This window comes from Pongo pygmaeus, chromosome 13 (genome assembly GCF_028885625.2).
Source record: "Pongo pygmaeus isolate AG05252 chromosome 13, NHGRI_mPonPyg2-v2.0_pri, whole genome shotgun sequence".
In the NCBI taxonomy this organism is placed as follows: Eukaryota; Metazoa; Chordata; class Mammalia; order Primates; family Hominidae; genus Pongo; species Pongo pygmaeus.
Window position 1 is genome coordinate 54,640,539 of NC_072386.2, and position 20,530 is coordinate 54,661,068.

The 20,530-nt window shown below is 33.8% G+C and overlaps 1 protein-coding gene across 10 annotated transcripts in view; it reads left to right on the forward strand.

Annotated features, from left to right (window-relative positions):
* The window catches only part of RFX3 (regulatory factor X3), a 321,175-nt gene that overhangs the window by 256,063 nt on the left and 44,582 nt on the right, over positions 1-20,530 (forward strand). For all 10 annotated transcript variants that reach the window (XM_063649555.1, XM_063649556.1, XM_063649557.1 and 7 more), the window contains 5 exons: positions 6,410-6,531; positions 8,254-8,366; positions 12,646-12,761; positions 13,239-13,393; positions 17,394-17,491. In XM_063649555.1, coding sequence (XP_063505625.1) covers positions 6,410-6,531; positions 8,254-8,366; positions 12,646-12,761; positions 13,239-13,393; positions 17,394-17,491 — 604 coding nt within the window. The remainder of the gene's footprint in view (positions 1-6,409; positions 6,532-8,253; positions 8,367-12,645; positions 12,762-13,238; positions 13,394-17,393; positions 17,492-20,530) is intronic.

Genomic DNA, 20,530 nt, shown 5'->3' on the forward strand with positions numbered 1-20,530 from the left:
CCCAAACAGAAATACACATGTAATAAAATTTTTGCATATGAAATAAAGGGAGAAATCACATTTTAATGAGTATGTTTCAAATAATTGAGGAAATGTGCCACCTCCTGCCTCTTTGCATGGTCTCTTCACAGCAATTGGATTCTGTGAAAGAATAAACCTTTCTTTCACAGGATGTGAAGTAAGAATGTCACTAAGAAGAGAGAAGAAGAGGTCATTTGGAAAGATGGTACAGCAAGGCTACTTTTGTTTTGGCTGTAGATAGATGTAAAAGCATGCACATTCTTTTAGAAGTGAGAGAGGAAATTTAAGAACTTTTATCATTAGATGGCCTTTCTTAATATAGGGTTCATAGACTAGTTAAACGAACCCTATATTTAGAATTGGAAAATGGGGAATTGAGTACAGGCTACATGGGCACTTCTGCAGAGTGTATGACTTAACCTCACTGAGCCTCAGTTTCTTCATCTGCAAAATAGAAATTCATAATAGACTATCTCACAGATTGTTTTGAAGTTCAAGTGGAATAAAGTATCTGAAAATTTTTTTAATAACGAAGTGTTCAAGTGTTAGATAATTATTATTGGGATCATTATTATATGATGAGCACTACAGAAAAATATCTTTCTTATGGAATATTTGGTGTTTTGGAGGAGAATGAAGCCTGGCAATTGGTCAGATTGGGCTTCCATTTCTCTATACCTCTAGGCTAGTGGTTTCTAACTTTGATTGATGTTAATAGTTTATCATTCCTTTCCTAGACATTAATTCCCTGGTGATGTAATGATCATCTTTTCCATTGAAGAGAGGAGAAACATAAATAATCACAACTCGATAACTACCAAATATAGTAATTTATGTAGTTTGTTAATAATAACAGTTACCACTTACGCTCCTGAGTAGTATTTATGGAACATTTAAAATGTTTTTCGGTAAACACATTACATGCAAGATCTCATTTGGCAATTATATTGTTACTTACTGATAAGGAAACTGAGGACCACTTAATTTTGCTGTATTCAAGAAGCTCACCAATTTATTTCTTCCTAGATAGAACCTCAGATGCCTTTTTTGTTGTTGTTATTGTTTATCTCTTGGCATCAGATGGAGCCAGATTGTCATTCTCTAAATAAAGAAGGTGGGAAAGGGTAACAGATAAAAGAAGTGTCATGCATACTTTTAGCAAGAATATATCAGTTCTATATAGCTAACCATAAACCACCTATGCTTAGAGGACTCAATGAAGAAATTCATGAGATCAGAGAATCATGTCTGCCTCTTTCAGCACTGCGTCCTCAGCACCTGGGAGAGCTCTAAGCACATTGTCGGTGCTCTCTAAATATTTGTTAAATGAATGAATGACCCACAACTCTGATTTTCGCCAGCAGCTTCAACCTCCTCCTTTACCTGCTGCAATTAACATATAGCCCATTTCAATTTAATTTTTTCCACCTCTTCTTGCCCAATTATAGATGTAAAGCTAATGAAGAGACAAATACTCAGAGAGCCACCAACAAGAATTGAAGAGATGGAATACCTATCATTAACCAGCAGGGTTGATGTTAAAAGTCATTTGCATATATTATCAATATATTCAATGTAACATCAAAGTTAGCTACTATTCTAAAAGAATGGAACTCTTCATATTTACTATTTTCTTCTGATCCATTAGTGTTTATATCACTTGGTTCATTTCACACATGAAGTCATCTAAAGACTTTCTGGGACAGTTTTTTCCAAAGAAGATTACAAGATTCCAGTAGAAAATTCTAGCCTCCTGCCCTTGTTCTGAGCTCAGTATTTCTATTTATTCATGCAAATAAAATGATCGTGTAATTTCTGGAATTACAAAACATAATGATGTCTCCTTTTGCCTATACAGTTTATATTTTGTGTTTGCATGTGCATTTTTCAGCCACTTTGAAAGGATTTTCCAAATGTTTCATTTAATCTGTAGAAAATCCTTCCACCTGGTGCTGTTAGTTGAATGTAATGGTAAATACATACCATTCTTTGCCTTCCATTGGACTGTTTTAATATCCATGTGTGTGGGATTGACAGACTATTACTTTTACAGTAGGGTTACAACTGTCCAAGTCCTAAATAGCAGCTATGACTAACCCCATGGAGGAAGATTCCTAATTATTTTCTAAGTTTTCTGTGTTAGTGACAGGCTTTATGCATACAGTCAGCTATTAAAGCATTAGAGTTTCTTTTATTTCTTAATCATTAACAACTTTAGCACTGATTGCCCATTGAGTTGCAAGCTGTTAAAATTATCATTTGCCTCTTACTAATTTTGAAACCAAGTGCTGTTTTGTTATTTGATAAAGCACAGGTCTTTCTCAGAGCACCCTCAATGAAAGAGTACTAAGAGTTTACTCTGGGAAAACCGAATCTAAAAATAATTAATTCGTAAAGTAAATGGAAGTAAAGGGAGGAAAATACTCTTAAATATTAAAAAGTTCAGTATTTTTAAAGGATTCAACAGGAAGGGTTTTTGTTTGACTTTTTTTTTTTCCAATAGAAATCTTACCTGTTTTTTTAAATTTATTATTCTCCTGATACGGTAGATTTGATAAAGTTTATGGTGATTATTTTATGAAGAGTATAGAGAATCAGAAAATCTACAAGTCATGTTTCAATGCTAAAATGTCAGTTGAAATTCAACCAAGGTTAACATAATGTAGAATTACTATGTAAGCCAATAGAATATAAAAGACATCTTGGAAAAATTATATTTATACCCAGCATTTTAAAAACCATGTGCCTATAGTGGCCTACCCGTAATACAGTATGTGCTCAATAAATATTTGTTAAATTGATTTGATGTATATACAAAATCAGTTGATGATACGATAAAATCAAGCATGTTACCTTAAACGTTTATTCATTCAAATATATTTATTGTACATTCCAAATATAGTTTATTGAGAAAAGTTAAAAATTAATGACTTATTTTGTTTAAAATGATGTTTTTCTAATATTAATTGATGTATTTCTACAACATTGGGCTGAAGGAATCTATTTGGGACCAACAGGCTCTTGTGGATTAGGCTGTACTACCTACTTAAGAAATACCTCAGAAACTTGTTAGAATAACCAGTTCCTACGCTCCATTCTCAAATATTTTGGGGGTGGATCTAGGGTGAGCCTAGGCACCTGAATTTTTTGAAATACTACCTAGATATTGATATGCACTTAGATTTCAAAACCAGTGATATATAATCTACAACCACTGTTTCCAAGAAAAATCAGTTGCTACCGGTATTTGTTTAGCCTATTTTTAATGTGATTGTTCTTGACTTCCTGTTAAACTCCCTCCTTTGGGAAGACACAAACTTGAGAGGTGAGGGTAGAGATAGGATATTTTCCTTAGTTAGGGTACCATGAAAATGAGGATCTAGGCTTTCTCAGTCCAGTATTTCTGATTTCTGGGGATTTTTTCTAAGTTCCAATTCATTGCCAGACAATACATTGTGGATATACCACAACATGATTCATTACTTAAAGCAGGAAAAGCAAAAGTTATCACTACCTGGAAGCTCTCTCATACTTACAGGCCCACATTAGCCCTCTTGTACATGCGCTGTATTCCATATTACCTTCTTGATGTCATTCTTTATGGCACAAACCCATCCTGAACTTTGTCCTTAGACCTTTTCCCAGGAGGCATAACATATGCTTCTGGCTTGCCGTGGTCCTGTAGCCAAGCAACCAAGAATGAATGCACATAGTGTGTCTTTGCTCAATCTTTGTCCATCTTTCAATCCACTATTCACCTTGTTACGCTTACTCTTGTGGTTAGAATGAAAACACTCATTTCCAAGTTCTGATATATTTTCTGTGTTTTTCTTTATTTCTACTATGTATTATAAAATCTTTTCCTAAGTACTGACCTGCATAGTTTCTCCAGAATTTACCAACTTACCTCCTTCTTTCCCCTAAAAGTTGATCTTGATGCATTTTTCATCTCCCACATAATATAGTTTATCTCTAATTAGTGTTTCCCACTCAGTGTCATTAAGTATAATCATATGTTAATTATAATGCATCATGATTTTGATTCCTTATTAAAAATATAATCTCTCCTTTCATTAGGAACTTCCATTTGCAATACTAACAGCTGTCTCCATCTTCCTAAGGAAGCAGACAATTTTGCTTGTAGGCTATAGTATTCCTAAGCATTGTGTGCAGTTAGATTGTGATGTAACATCTGTCTTTTGAAAACTTACAGTCTAAGTGGAATATAAGTCATTTTCTTTTATGGTTAAATTCCATTTGCCCTTGATATTTGTGCCTATTAAGCATCTGTAGTATGTTAAATGCTGTGTAGGACAAAGAAATGTGACAAAGCATAACTGGGCAAAGTCTTGTAATAACTTTGCAATCCTGTATTAAAATTTAATGTAATTGAAGTCTATTGGAATTGTTTTCATTTTTTCCTCCTCCAGGGTAAATATTAATAACTCAAATTCCTTTAACCACTTTTATTTAAGCTCTGTGAATCCCAAACTCCATTAATTTAAATGAAGAAACATGGTTAAACAATTTTAGGCTATTTTATTAATGAGATACAATTCCATAGCTGAAAAGGGGAAGCTAAAATCAGTTGAAACTTGGAATGAATCAATAAGGAAAAGAAACTTTCCTGAACAAAATAAGGTTAAAATCATTTAAGTCTGCTACAACAGAATGGTTAGCAACTGCTCTCCCGTACATGTACACAAAGTGCTTGCCTCATGAAGTTTCTTTGCTTCTCAAAGATGATTCTTTAAGGAGGAAAAAAAATCAGAAAAACATTAAATTTTTTATAAACAAGGCATCTAGCACATCACAACACTAACTCTTCTGTTATATTTGGATATGGCCCCAGTTGAAAAGTACCTCCCAGAAGGTTTTTCCATTAAATAAAAGATTAGATCTGAGTTCTTTTCTCTCATTAGAAAACAGCAATCAATTTTTTGGTAATGAGGAGTCATCACTAAAATTATATTTATAAGGATGACGAGTGCTGTACTGATTTCCAATCTCTTCCCCCTCTGACTTTATTTTTTGTTTTTCATAGTTGTTTGTAAGATACTGTCACATAAGAAATAAATGTAAATGTCATTATGAGAGATTTGGCAATTATTTGGAAAATTTCATTTAACTGAGTTGCAATTGATAACATCCAAGATTGATTCATTTCCTAAGGCAAGCTGAGCATTAGTTGTTTGATGTTCTACCAGGTTCAGTTGCTTCATATCTGTTGTCAGCATGCAGGCATCTTTGAGTATGTCCTGTTCACATATTAGGGGCATAGTTATTCATAGTAACTTCATATTAATGATGCGGTGGAATTATAATATCAATGTAGGGGTCAAGTGTCTGGATAGTGAGAATATTAGTTTGTTTGTAAATATAATTAGAAATAGGGAAAAAAAAGAATGGGAGGCCAGACAGCATAATGTGAATGTTATCTCTAGATAGTACGTTTATTGTAGATTTTAATTTTTTCTTATGCTTTTCTGTTATTTCCAAATTTCTAAAATGAAGAAAAATAAGTAGAATCAGAGAAAAAGAAGAAATTACAGTTGCTGCTTACTTATTTTGTTTTGCTTATCTTAGGAGACCTGGCCAGGCTTTTTTTTTTTTTTTTTTTTTCTGTATATGATATTTCTTTTCCAAGACATCTTCCTTCTTCCCCATGCCACTGAAGCACATTTTTTTCAATCTTAGCTGTATGGAAAATACATAAGTTTGTATGACTAGGACCTGAAGATACATAACTTTAACTGACTTTGATTCTTTATTTTAATTTGATAAACTCTGTTTGTAGATTGATTCTTGCATATATTTTGCTACAAAATGATGCTTATGGCCTTTGTATTTGAGGATGTTGATAAGTGTCATGGAGATAAATGTGTTGAGATGCAGGAAAGGTTCTAGGAGATATGAAAAACAATATGATAGGATTTTCAGGCTGATCATGTTTTAGAGATATTAACTAATTGAAAGCCATTCATCAACATTTCTCAGGCCTGAGCTCCTAGATCATTGTTCAGATTAAAGTTCCAGTATATCCATTGGCCATTAAAAGTTACTTTCAAGCTGTGTATTAAAACTTAATCATGGACATCTTTGCTCCTGCTGTCCAAAGAAATACCTTATAATTCTTTCATTCGTAGGTAAATTTCTGGATTTCCAAAAATGGGTCCCCTTCATGCACCCCTTCTCCCCTTTTTTCTTTTCACAATTGAAAAAAATATTGCATTCTAACTTTATGAGACTATCAAGGAAAAAAAATCCTACAACTATCATGAGACATTAAAGAAGATAGAATAAAACTGAATGCTTTGGGAGTTTCGGGTAGTACAAAAAAGCAAGGAATAATTTGGTTTATTTGTTTTTTTCCATCTAATATTTTTAGGTACAAGCCTATGCAGAAAGTGGATGGGGTTGCAGATGGTTTCACAGGAAGTGGTCAACAGACAGGCACATCTGTTGAGCAAACTGTAATTGCCCAAAGCCAACATCATCAACAGTTTTTAGGTATGTTAAGGTGTAATGCATATTAGTTGCTACTAGGATTTTGAAAAGTTAGTCTTTTCTCCAAGTGCAATGTCTATTATAGATGTCAATGACATAGAAAGATTTTTTCTGGTGCCAAAATTATGCACATCATATGTATAACAGTCCTAGTTCATGTCTGCCTTTCGTGTTTATTAGAGCTTATTTTTAAAAATCTCCAGCTATATAGGACTTTTATGCGTATGAATTAAAGACTCATTGCTATGAAATTGTTTTCCAGAATTTGTATTATTCGGCTTTTGTGATCAAAATTATGCTGTTTACTTTCAGTAGTAACTTCAAGTGCCAAAAAGAATTCTCATTTCCTATGTATAAAGTTATATATGCACAGGCTCAGATTAGAAAAAAAATTTTTATAAACTTTTTAAAAGTAATTTATTCATTTAAAATAATCACAGTACTTTCTATTTTTGTAATTTATAGATGGAATACATGTTTCTTGTTATTGAAAGAGTTAGGAAGAAAAACTTGCATATTTTGCATATTTTTGCCATAGCCAAAGGGGCAAAAAAGTGGCACTTTAATTTGATTGACAACTCTTCTAGAGATGAACATGCATATTTTCCATATAACAGGTCAAGATAAGTAGAAGGTATCAGAGAGTGACTGTGTGTATGTGTCTGTGTGTGTGTATATGTGTCTATGTGCACTTTCTGACAAAGACAACTAAAGTAGACTCTCAGGTTGGGATCATTACTGAAGTTGAAAACATGGCAGTGTTTCTCAGACTGAAGTCCTAGGGTTATATTCTTGTGGACCTTTGGTCATTCAACAAGAATTTTATTTTGTGATTTCACTTCGATTATCATCTTAAAAACTAAGCATATTCTGGATTACCTAGAAAACTAGAACTAAATACTGTTCTGCAATTTTAGTTTCCATATTTGTACCTGGATTTATGATAAGACAGGCACTAAAATGTCTTACATTAATTGTCCAGAGCTAATAAGAAAAGAACAGAGAGAGACTTACTATGTAAATTACGCCTCCCTCACAAGGGAAGCCTAGATCATGTCCCTGTATTCTGTGTGAAGGAAAGTTTCACAATCATTTGTACATGGAAGAGTAATAGGAGAAGCAGCCACCACAAAGCACATGTTGATATAGATCTGTCAGACCCAAAAGATCCTGTGCTGCGGCAGTCAATACTGATCCTTGTTGCAACAGATAACTTAGTTACAGGACAAGAGCATCATCCATCACATCAAATTAATGTTGTTAAGTTGTATGTTATTTTTGTAGTTTTCTTTGTAGCTGCTTTGTAGCTCTTTAGGTTTATGACTCTATAACAGTTAACATAATGAGTTTAAAGCTAGTTTTTTAATGTAATTAAGTAACATAATAAAAATATCTAAAATAGGTACTAGCAAGCTCCAGATGTTTTTCTTTTAATAGGGGCCTTGTGTTGAGAGACACTGATATGCAGTATACTATTTGCAGTATAATGGTAGTGCAAATTTTGTTTCTAGAAAATTCTTAAGAATGTTCCCTTTAGTTTTGTATTTTGTGCTGACAATGTTGCTTAGTTTTACTTGTAAAATATTAATATAAAAAGTCCTTGCTCTCTGGACCCCTGACCTTTAAAATTTGTTTTTCTTTTTGGTCTTCTTAAATTTTCCCTCATTAATCTGTAATTGGCACCATCCACAATAGCTTTTTTCTGTTCTGTTGTCATGGTAACAGATGCATCTCGAGCACTTCCAGAGTTTGGAGAAGTTGAAATCTCTTCTCTGCCAGATGGCACTACCTTTGAGGATATCAAGTCACTGCAGAGTCTTTATAGAGAGCACTGTGAGGTAAGTCTTTTCAAATGTAGCATGAACACATGCTAGGTTTTGCCAGACAACTTGCTAATATAAAATAATCAAGCTTATTCCTAAAGGACAGGTGAACTTAGCACTAATTCTTTTGAGCATATCTTTTAGCACTAACAAATTCATTTTTCTTCTTTCTGGTCTCAGAGTGGAGAGATGAGGAATGCAGAAAAGTGAGAATAAGTTTTATTCTCTATTTCTTAAGCCTATCCTAATATGAATCCTTTGATGTAGCAATTCCACTTCTAGGTATTTGTCTTACAAAAATACTTATATCTGGGTGACAAGAGAAGTGTACAAGGGCATTTGTTGCATTATTATTTTTAATGCAAAAGATTGGTTATAATTTCTTTATCTAATAGGGAGCTGCATAAATAAAATATGGTATTAATACAATCTTTAGAGTAGAATACTATACAGCCATCAAAAGAATAGGCAACTCTATACACATACCAAAATGGATCACTTCAAGATATAAAGTTAAAGGAAAAAGCAAATGCAAAAAATGATATATACATATTTCACTTGAGTGAAAAATAACGTGTGTGTATGTATGTGTATATATGTATGTTTCTTCCTTTTCCTTCATATGTATGTATATATGGATATATATATATCCAGAAGGAGAAAGAAGAAGAAAATGTTAACAGTGGTTGCCTTTGTGAAGGAAACTGGGTGACTGGGAGTTAGAGGGGAGAGACTCGACTTTTTAACAGACCTGTTTTATCTTTTGAATTTTATATCATAAGTGTATATTTCTATTAAAATAATTTCTGGAAATGTGTAATAAAGCACCTTAGGTGTTCTTTCCAGGGATCATTGAGGCTCCAGTTTTGTTTGTTTCGCTTTTGTGGTTAATTAGGGTTCCTTTTGGTGTTTTCTAGCCCTACTCCTACTCTCGTTCTGAGTATCCCACATCAGAATTTGCTTCATTGTCTAGGAGGTGAGCTCTCTCCATGCCAGCACATTAATGTACTACAGCTCACCTGGCAAAAAGGGGACAATGGATTATAGTAAGAGTTTTCTTGAGTGCTTCTCTTTTTGAAAGAAGAGTCTATTTAGAATTTAAGTAGCTTTATTCCAGGGATATTTGTGATCTACTTAGGAGTAAAAGATAATCCTTTGAATTTCCTGGGCAGTCCTCCTGACTGCTGACAATGCAGTATGCGGTAAGAGGTTCTTAGCTCATAGCATTAACAGATATTCTCCCCCACACCAGAAATAAGAATTGCTAGCACAAATCTGAGTGCTTGTCAAGGGTACTAGATTATTAACAACCGAGGGCAGATTTTCTCCTTATTAACATAGCATGTACCAGAAGTGTTCTTCAATGTGCCCTACCAGTTCCCAACATTTCTTGGAATGATGAAAGCACTTAATATTCATTTTCCTTTGACTACTATGCTTTTACCCATATTAGAGAATTTCTGGATTTTCCTTATGTATATAGAAAAAAATTATTTCTTTCTACATCTATCATCTTATTCAATAAAGATTTGTATAAAGATTCTCTAAACAATTTCTCATTCCTGTGTGTTCAAGTGAACCTTACTTTAAGCAAACCAGCCTATATGTATTTTTTTTTTTTTTGAGGCAAAGTCTCACTCTGTCACCCAGGCTGGAGTGCAGTAGTGTGATCTCGGCTCACCGCAACCACCGCCTCCTGGGTTCAAGCGATTCTCCTGCCTCAGCCTCCCCAGTAGCTGGAATTACAGGCATGCACCACCACGGCCCACTAACTTTTTGTATTTTCAGTAAAGATGGGGTTTCACTGTGTTGGCCAGGCTGGTTTTGAACTCCTGACCTCAAGTGATCCGCCCGCTTCAGCCTCCTAAAGTGCTGGGATTACAGGCATGAGCCACCGTGCCCACCCTATAATGGATTTTTAAAAAATTTCTCCTATTTATTAAAAATGTAAGTTGGAGCATAATTATTTACATTGCTACAAAACATACAGTAAGATTATTCTAAGTGACAAACTCCCCTGAATAAGGTCAAAATAGTCTTTGAATTATAAGATTTTTATTAACATACCATTTTCAAAAGTAAATATACTTTTTATGAAGAAATAGGGACATATATTATAATCTGTGTGGAAAATGGCAGTCCACAGAATGATCCCCATTTATTTCAGAATTACCAGTGTTCATACCATCTCTCTCATAGGGCTGAGCTGCATATATAAAAAAGAAAAATTCTAATTATTTTTTCCTGTTAATAAATATTCATTTTGAATAAATATGAAAAACTTGTGAAATACAGCTGCCTGAATCTCATATTTAGTCCCATAGTCATTTGCCCTAAGCCAGTAGAATATGGATTATTTTAATTTATATTTGCCTATATATTTTAGTCTGAACATATTTGAAAGTAGGTGGACAAATGATAAAATGTTTTATTCATGTGTAAAACTGCCTCAAATGAAGCTGATATGAATGTCTTTTTCGAAAGAGTTATTTGAGATTATTTAATTTGAAGAGATACTGAATTTAAGATACACTGAAATTCTTTACTTGCCTAATTATATTTCACATTTCCTACAGTACATATTTTTAAAGAAAGATTAATATACCTGCTTTTCCTGTTATTGGGAATTCTCACAATTTGTTTATCAAAGATATTTTTGTATCACTAGTTTGTTATGTAAGGAACAAGTATAACTTTTTATACAAGTTGCTGAAACATTTTTTTATTTTAATGTAGGTTAAAAGAAGTGTTCTTACAGCAATCTCATATATAGAACTATATAAGGTATTATGTATAAGGTATTAATAGTTGTTTCACACTTTTAGAGATGTCTCTTGGAATGTGCCTAAGCTACAATTGAGAAAGCAGTTACAAAAATTTGCTGCTGGAGAAGATTTTGATCTTTGCTGGGATGAGGGACATCTACATGCCCTTTATTTTCAGGGCTTGCATTTTGCATTTTTATTGTTACTGAGGACTGTCTAAATTAATTTGTCTCCCTATCTTCATTTTCAATATTTAACTACTTGCAACATTTTATACTTTTAGAATATATTTCATACCAGTTATTGTGTGTATCATGCATTGGGCCAGCTCTATACAGGTGGCCCAAACTCAACAAATATGAAGTTATGGTTTGTTGTTTTTGCCTACAATACTCTTATAGACTCTCTAGATTGTCCCTGATTTCTTTTATCTTCCATGAATTTTATAGATCTTTGTGGGGCTGTTTTACCTTTGCCTCAAAGGTGATGACATCAATCACATTATACTGACTACTTCTGTCTTTTAATGCCCAAAATAATCACAAAATCATGTGTTCTTGGCACAAACAAGTTATTCTTTAGTTTTATGCCTGCTTTTACCTGAAGGATTATTTACAAACTAATTGCAATGACAGGGTAAAATTAAATATCATCATTGACAGTTAATAGGGAAAGTGGTAGATTTAAGCACCATAAAAAAAATGTCTTTGATGCATCTGGGAAATAGTTCTAGGAGATATAAAAGGAGAAAGAGGAGATAAGGCCCCCGAGATTTGAAAAGTAGATAGTCTTAAGGTTGTTCTGTAAAGGAGGTATGCAGAGATAGGATTGGATTCTCTTTAATGTTGAATGCTATGCCCAGAGAGGCAGTATCCACTGAAGGCCTGCTGACTCCATGGTTTCTGCCCCAGCCTCTGTTGGGCTGGGAACACAGTGGAACTTATGGTCAGCTGCCTTAGACAAAGCTAATTCAGCCCAAACTCCATCTACCACACAAAAGCAACTCCACACCCTTCACTTCCACCCGCTTTGATGGCCAGTGGTTACCTAGCCCAAAGAGGACTGATATAGATTGAATCTATGTTTTGTACCCTTCCAGGTCTGAGAATAGGTAGGGTGACAGTAACTATAGAGGCAGAAAGAAGCAGTAGGTAAAGGAAAGAAAGAAAGAAGGAAGGAAGGAAGGAAAGGAGGAAGGAAGGAAGGGAGGGAAGGAAAGAGGAGAGGAAGAAAAGCAAGAATGAAAAATGGAAGAAAAAAGAGGTAGAAGTGAGGGTGGCATGAATACATTATGAAAAGAATGTTATCCTGCTTAATCTTCCAAGAATTTTTCCCCCCTTTATCTTCTTCCTAGCTAGTTTCTTTTTTTTTCTTCCACTTCCTTTGGTAAAATTTAGTGTAGTTTCACCATGTTAACTTATGACCCCAAGGGAGAACTTGACCATATAAAATCTTGTCATGTTAGACTGTCCTCACACAGTCCCATAAGTAATACTGTAAGGTAATACTGGTACCATTTTGTTTTTTAGGCAATATTGGACGTTGTTGTGAATCTTCAATTTAGCCTGATAGAAAAACTGTGGCAAACATTCTGGCGCTATTCTCCCTCTACTCCAACTGATGGCACTACCATTACTGAATCGAGGTCAGAATCAACATCTTTTCCAATTCATTTTCATGGCTGAGTAGATGTCACAACTAATAAATTAGAGATATGTATACCAGTTGTGAACCTTACCTGATGACATTAAGTGAATAGATTGATGTTTTGGCCATCCTAGAAATAAACCACGAACTGCTCTCTTGAGGTTTCAGTGTGTGTATATAGCTCCCATTTGTATTGATTTGGGGGACTGTGGTAGTTATTTCATCCTCATGGAATTACTGTCATATCTGCCTTTCATACCGTCAGAAAATACAAATGTGCATAGACAGCTCTTGGGGAGTGTTTTATATATCTGTCTATCTCTCTCTGTAAATATAGCCAGCTGTATGGCACCAGTGCAATGGTGGTATAGTTCTAACCTCAGTAATATTTGGTAAACTTAAACTATTTTTAAAGTCCATTTTCTTTTTTATCCTCATTTGCCATCTATTCATTTGCTACATTTATTCACACCAGCAATCTGAGTGAAATAGAAAGTCGACTTCCGAAAGCAAAGCTGATAACTCTGTGCAAACATGAGTCTATCCTGAAATGGATGTGTAACTGTGACCATGGGATGTACCAGGCTTTGGTGGAGATTCTCATCCCCGACGTCCTTAGACCTATTCCTAGTAAGTTATATGCAGACGAGTACGGATGCTTTTGTTCTCATACATTCCACCCAGGAAGTTTTGAGAAGTGACATTGCAATCTAGAATGATTCTAATTTCATTTAGATTTGCCAGATAGAAAACATGCAACACAGAATATTGCGTGAAAGCAGCCTAGAGCAAAACTGTAGTAATAGGGAAAAGATGATCTATTTTTCAGTCTTTCTTTTCTTTTTCTCTTTCTTTCTTTTCTTTCTTTCTCTTTCTTTCTTTTTTTTTTTTTTTTTTTTGATAAAGCCAACCTGTAGATGTAACAGCCCCAGTAAACTACTTGTAAGAACACTGGCAGGCCAGTCAACCATGTAAAAATTATTCTACCCAAGGACACAGTCTCCTTCATAAAGCCAAAAATTATGGAAATCTGTAATTGCTAGGCCAACCTCCTTCATGGTTGCTTTTGATTTGAGGTGAATTTATCTTAATTTCCACTGAAGTTGAATTCCATTCTAAAAGCATTTACTTTGTCACCTACATCATGTTAGGAACTACAAATGCAGTTTCCATTAGCAGTAATGGTTAACTGGCATTTTGAGAGAAAAATCTTTGTAACTACACAAGCATTGTAATCCCACTATGAAGAAAATGGGAATTACATACATAGGTTAGATTACCTTTTTAAGTGATGGTGCTTTTTAAACTGCTTTGTAGCAAACAAAGCTATTTTCTCAAGTATCGATATAAACGCTACCACAGATACTGTTAGAGGCAGCTGAAACTATTTTATGCCTATATCTGTATGAGTACACACTAGTGACCTTAACTTTTTAAGAAATGAGACAGTTTCTACTCTACATTGACATTAATAAAGTAAAAGCAAGCATATAGCTTGTGAAGTTGGCTACTGTGTACTTCAGGTATACTATTCACAGATGATTTGTGTTAACTTATGCTAGAAAATATGAAAATAGGAATTTAGTAGAACAAAAGGGGAAGATATTAACATTTGTATGCTTATACTTTCTTTTTTTCTAAATAACAATAGACAACAGTAGAAGGTATGAGATCTTTAATATGTTCCCAGCCACCTTAAAATGTATGCTTAAATGTATTTCCATGTAATATTAATGAACACACATAAATTTATATAGGAATAAGTAAAAAAAAAATTAGCTGACATTATCTCACAATTTTGTAAATTGCTAATATATTCTACTCTACCTACAGCAAGTTTCCTGACTAAAGGTTGATTAAAAGTGATGTTTTAGAAAGTTTCACTAGCTAAATTCTCTACTGATTTATGTTCCAGAATTGGATTTTCCTTGTTTTTCTCTTGCTCCCTGTGCTCTGAGTGATAATCTCTAGAGATGTTTATAAGAAGTTGCATAGGGTAGCTCATTAGCCTATGACATCTTACTACCAACATAAAATTTTTCTCATGAGATAAAAGAAGGGATGTCAGCAAGTACTTTCTTTTTTGAGGCAAATCAACAACATCAGTATTCATTAAACAGTTCTAAAATCTTTTGCTTCTATAACAGCACCATAAGACTTTAACTTGTGAGTTTAACGGTTCTCTATTTTAAATCTTGTATCAATTTTAGTTTAATTCAAGCCCATAATTTTAAGTACACAATACACTGACCTTTGTCTTTTGCAAATTTTGATTTGAAAACCAGTTTATTCTGTCAAATAGCTTGTCCCTACATTAAGCAAACACCCAAATAGTGTTGTAGTCTCCCTGAAATTATAAGATGCATTGATATACCACCCTACCAAGGAAATTTGGAAAATTAATTCCCATTCTACAATGAGGTGTAACAAAGTAAAGCTTAAAATACAATTTAGATAGCTGTCTTCTGCTTGTATGCATTTTAGTATTAATTTTGAGCAGATTGAAACAAGTCAGCTTTGGAATAGAATTTAAATTCCAAACCATCCATTCATGAGGCTTTGAAAGTTGTCAGAGTCAATCTGCACAATTTTGTACATACATGAATCCCTATAGAGAGAGCAAACTTAATTTTATTTTTGAAAATTGTATTTTCCTGGCTACTAGCACTTCACTCTACCATTTTCTGTCCAGATGGGATTTCTTTTTTTAGCTAAAAAAAAGTCTGCACATCACACTAATTTAATGTCAGCTTGAAGCTACTATATTCTAAAATACGTTTATCTGAAAATAAAAAAACATTAATTGTATGAGCACTCAATGGGTAACGCTTAAATGTACAATTAGAAGTATAACCAGAGGTGGCCCAGAATATCATTTAGTAGAAAAAGTAAAAATTCACAATTATTTAAAATGCAAAATATATCTTTTCTTACCTAATCGCCCTTGCATTAAATTTATCTAGATAAAACAAGGCCCATAATAAATATTTTTAAAGTAATATTTATAGATTTGGGGGTTATTTTTCAGATTAAATAATTATTGTACACTAATTGTAGGAAAAATGGAAAATGCAGATTGCCAAAATGAACCTTGAACAAAATTTTACTGTTTCAAAAGGGATTATTAATTTTTTTCACTATTTTTCGTTTCCATTCATGCCTGCCCTCCATGGTTGTACCACATAATACAACAGAAAAATATTTTTCTTTCCTTTTTCTTTTTTTGACTAATGTGGGAAGGTTTCAAAAGATTAGTTCTCAAGAAATTCCCAATTCAGTGTTTCCAGTAGATGATCCTCGTGGTTAAGGATCTGCACTGCTTGAGTGTTTTTCCTAACCAAAATTTAGCCCATTCCAATCTCGTCTCTCCAGTTTTGAACAGTTAAACAAATCTCTTAAAAACACATTTAGTTGTCTTTATTATTGGAATAGGAAAATTTATATTGTTTGCAAATAACTTGAGTAACTGAAATTATTTATAAAACCTGGTTTTAACAGAAGCATAGAGAATCATGTCAGACTCATTTGAGCACAGAAAGAAAAACCAAGGAATTTAAGCCCATCAGTACTATTAATATTCTTGGGGACCTCGGCCCAAAATATAACTGTGTTTCTTCTAGTAGCATATTTTGATACCTACCCCATTATAGAGAACCTACAAAGATTACTTTTATGTTGTGGGTGCTTCAGGCACTTATCTATTAAATATCTATAATTTTCCTCTATGTTATTATGGAGCCTTGGGCACAGAGGAAGTAAAATACTATTAACTGAATTACTTGTTGAACAAGGAAAGTATTCTGTCTCCTACTATATAGCAATCTCAGTAAGCAGATTTTTTCTTATAAAGTAGTCATAGTCATCACTGATAACTGAAGATGCTTCTCATTATTTTATGACCACCATAAGATCTTCTGTCATGGGACCTATCCCTATTTCAGGTTTTAACAGATATGTCAAGGATACAGAATGAGCTATTTTAGGAATATCTTAAGAATACGGGTTTCCGTAACAGCAATTTTATCATACTGATCTTTTACCTCTACCTGCCAGATGAAATGGAAAATAATTGCCCAAAAATTTCAATTCAGACAATTTTAATTTTTACCTTTTCAACAAGGATGAGAGAGAATTACACTAATTCACAGATTCTAAGTAAATAGATGCATAGAGAAACAGAGAAAGCTTTGCATTATTTTTCTTTTTAATAAAAGAAATGAAAATAGATTAAGAGCTTGAAAGAACAAGATGAAGAATTTTAAAGAAAATACATAGCCTTTAGCACAAAACTGTTAATGAAAGGAGTGTTTTTTTCCAAGCAAGAAAATTCTTTAAGTATATTCACAACTGGTATATGTTGCTGTAAGCAAAAATGTTTGAATCCTTTTTTTTTCCCAAAAAAGCATCATAAGTATCTGGGAACAAAATAACTTTAAAAGAAAAAGCCCAAAATATAATTCTTGGATGCTTTAAAAAGTTAGGAATAATGTTAAATAAAGTTTCATCAATGAGGACAATATAAGTTCTGTGCTGTATCAGATATTGTGTATGAGCGTTTTCTTTTATTCTAGCACAAACATTAATATTCTTTCATACTTTTTTTATTCTGCTTTTATTCTTTAATGTTTAGGTGCCTTGACCCAAGCCATTCGAAATTTTGCAAAAAGCCTTGAAGGTTGGCTTTCCAATGCCATGAACAATATTCCACAGAGAATGATACAAACCAAGGTATACTTTATGTCCTTGCTTTTTCTTTTGCGTTTAGGAAATTATTCTGAACTGTGAACTTTACATCTATCCTATCAAATGGTATTATGTAAAATGTTGAGATTATAACATATATCATCTTTTAAAACTGATTTTTATATTTGTATTTTATAACCATGTAATAAAGAACTTGCACAAGAGATGTTTGACAATGTTCCTTTCAAAGAGAGTAGGGAAGCATTTTAAGTGTGGTGCATTTACAAGCTCTTTCTAAACAATATATTAGATATATATATTCTAAATTATATTTGTAAGAAAGATATAAAGTATAAATGTTTAATTTCAGATATTAAAATAATAGGCTAGAATGTTCAAATAGTTTTCATTTGAAGGAATTTTCTGTTTCTAAAATTTCCTGCTGTACTTATCATATCCTGAAAAGTTCATAGAAACTAATATTATTTTCCTTTTTCAGGATGTTTTGGTGTTTTTCTAAACACTGGAGAATGCTTTTGTGAATAAAGTGAACAATTAGCTCGTAATTAATCAATATATCTCAGGAATGTGGATTATTTAGCTAGAGATACAAATTTTAGTCTCTACTTTGTCTCCTACTAGCCATGTTGCTTTCAGTTAATCTGTGAACATATCCTCATAGCAAGATTGGACTAATTCTAAATTTTATTTAAATTTTGGTACCAGAAATCACATTTGTGACTTCTTGTCAATGACTGTATTTACTATCAGACTCCAGCAATATACTTTGCCTTTGAATCTGGGGGCAGAGTTGAGCAATTGAAGTTATTTTAGCTGATAAACCTCTGTGGGAACATAAGTAGCCTCCAGTTTGTTTGCTTGGGCTTAAAGTTTGCAATAAAACTTTCTCTCTCTAAAACATATAGAAGGCAACATTTCATTGATGTGCCCATATTAGATTGTTCCTCTAGAACTGTGCTTTCACAGTAGGGCCAGCCACATGTGGCTGTCCAGTAGGGCCAGCCTCGTGTGGCTATTTAAATTAGAATTTTAAATTAAGTGAAATGAAAAATTTAGCTCCTCAGTCACACTCGCTACATTTTGATTGCTCAGTAGCCTCCTCTGCCTGCTGGCTACCATGTTAGGCAGCATATATGTAGAGCGTGTCCATCATTGCAGAGAGTTCTCTTTGGCAGTGCTGTTGTATACCACACTGAGGTGTGCAAAAAAGAAGGTGGCCTTTGGTTATGATCAAGGAATCCTTTTCAACTTTCAGTCAGTCACATTTGTAACAATACCTCAAACAGCTAAAAGCGCTTCCCTTCCCAGTGTTGTCAAAGTGAATGTAGTAACAATCCAGTTGCAACATAGGCCATCTCATTGACCTCCAGAGTTTGGTTGAATGATTCACCACAGTAGAGGGTGCCGTCTGTTCTTCTGGTTTCACTGACATGCAGTCTTTTTTCCTCTCCACATTCAATTAACAGAGACAATTTACCCTCACAGAGGAAACAGCATTCCAACTACTGTGGCTTTTGGAATCAAAATGCCCAGGTCAATTCCCATCAGTAATGAAGTTTCTTTGCAACCTTGAGCAAGCTACTTAACTTCTTTAAATCATAATATGTGTCTAATAAGATAATTATGAGACTTGAATAAGATAATATATGTAAGGCACTTAACCCAGAGCCTGGCACATAGTATATACTGGATTAATGTAAACCACAAAAATGGAATAAGATTCTTTTTTGAGGACGTATGAGCTTCCCCCCAAGTTCCAAATAGTCCTCAAACATCTCATGTCAAGATAGAGCATCCTGTTCCCTGTGAACACCCTCTACCACTCCCAATTGATCATTCACCTGCTCGTACCTTATATACCCATATAGTGATTGAGTGCAATACTGTACATTCCTGTAAATATGTCTATTTTTAAAATATATTTTTAAAAGATTAAAGTCATTAGATCTATATTGTGCATATAACAAATTTCCATGAGATTATGAGATTTAGATTTTATGTAGACATTTTGCATTATCTTTGCTGTCTTTCAAAATAAACTGCTTCATTCAGGGTCTAAACAGGAAACAAATCGTGCATCCAAAGGTGGGGATAAACAGAGAGTTTAAGAAGAGTTTATTTCCAAAGGTATGAACAAAGTTGAAAAAAACAAAGAGGAATAGTAAAGCATCCCAGGGCTAGCAATAGTGGGAATTCTAACCATCCCTAGGAATGAAGGGGTGAGAGGTGAAAGCTATGGCATTAGGAAATCCACTCTTTCCCTCAGGACTGTGGTAACATTAGAAAAGGAAAGCAGGTTCCGCTCTAACAGGCAGCAAGCAGAGGTTGTAGTGAATAAGTACCCTGGTAACGACTCTTTCTTCCCATCCTTCCATCTCCTGCCAGTGCCTGTTATTGGTCAAACCCAGGTGGAAGCCAGAGAACAAGAGGGGAGGTTAATGTGGTCCATTCAGATCAATCTTCCTGGGCACAGAACAAGATGAAGAAAAATGGAAAGTAGATTTTGAGAGGCAAATAGAAATTTCCTGCATAGCCTTTTTAAAGAAACTCTAATTCTGAAAAAAGGTTATTCTAGTTGGTTGCCTCTGATAATCTCACCTCAAAATTACTCGTTTCTATAAAATAAAGGTAGTAAGAATAAATATGAATGGTAATGCTCTGACATGCATTTTAAATACAATGTAAACAGTAGGAATGTCCAGATCTCTTTTTATTTGAAAAGGCAAACTGCACATCCCTACTTTTAAAATTTGCCTAGTTTCTACTTGACTGTCCAAAGAACAGTAAAAAAATAAATGAAAACCAACATTTTTCCTGCTTCCTTACTCAAAGTCATTTCTTACTGTGGATGAGTAGTTACTTGCAAGACTGGTTTAATTAATGCTACACTCAGATGTCAAAGAATGTGGGAGTTTGTTTTAGTCTTGACCTCAACCTACTCAAAAGGAAAATAATACTTGGTTTAGAGATTTAAATGCTATAATTTGCAAGTAAACTCTCTCACCAAATGAATTTTAAATAAGTGTCAGAGGCAAGCATTTAAAATTTGTCAAGGGAAAAAAG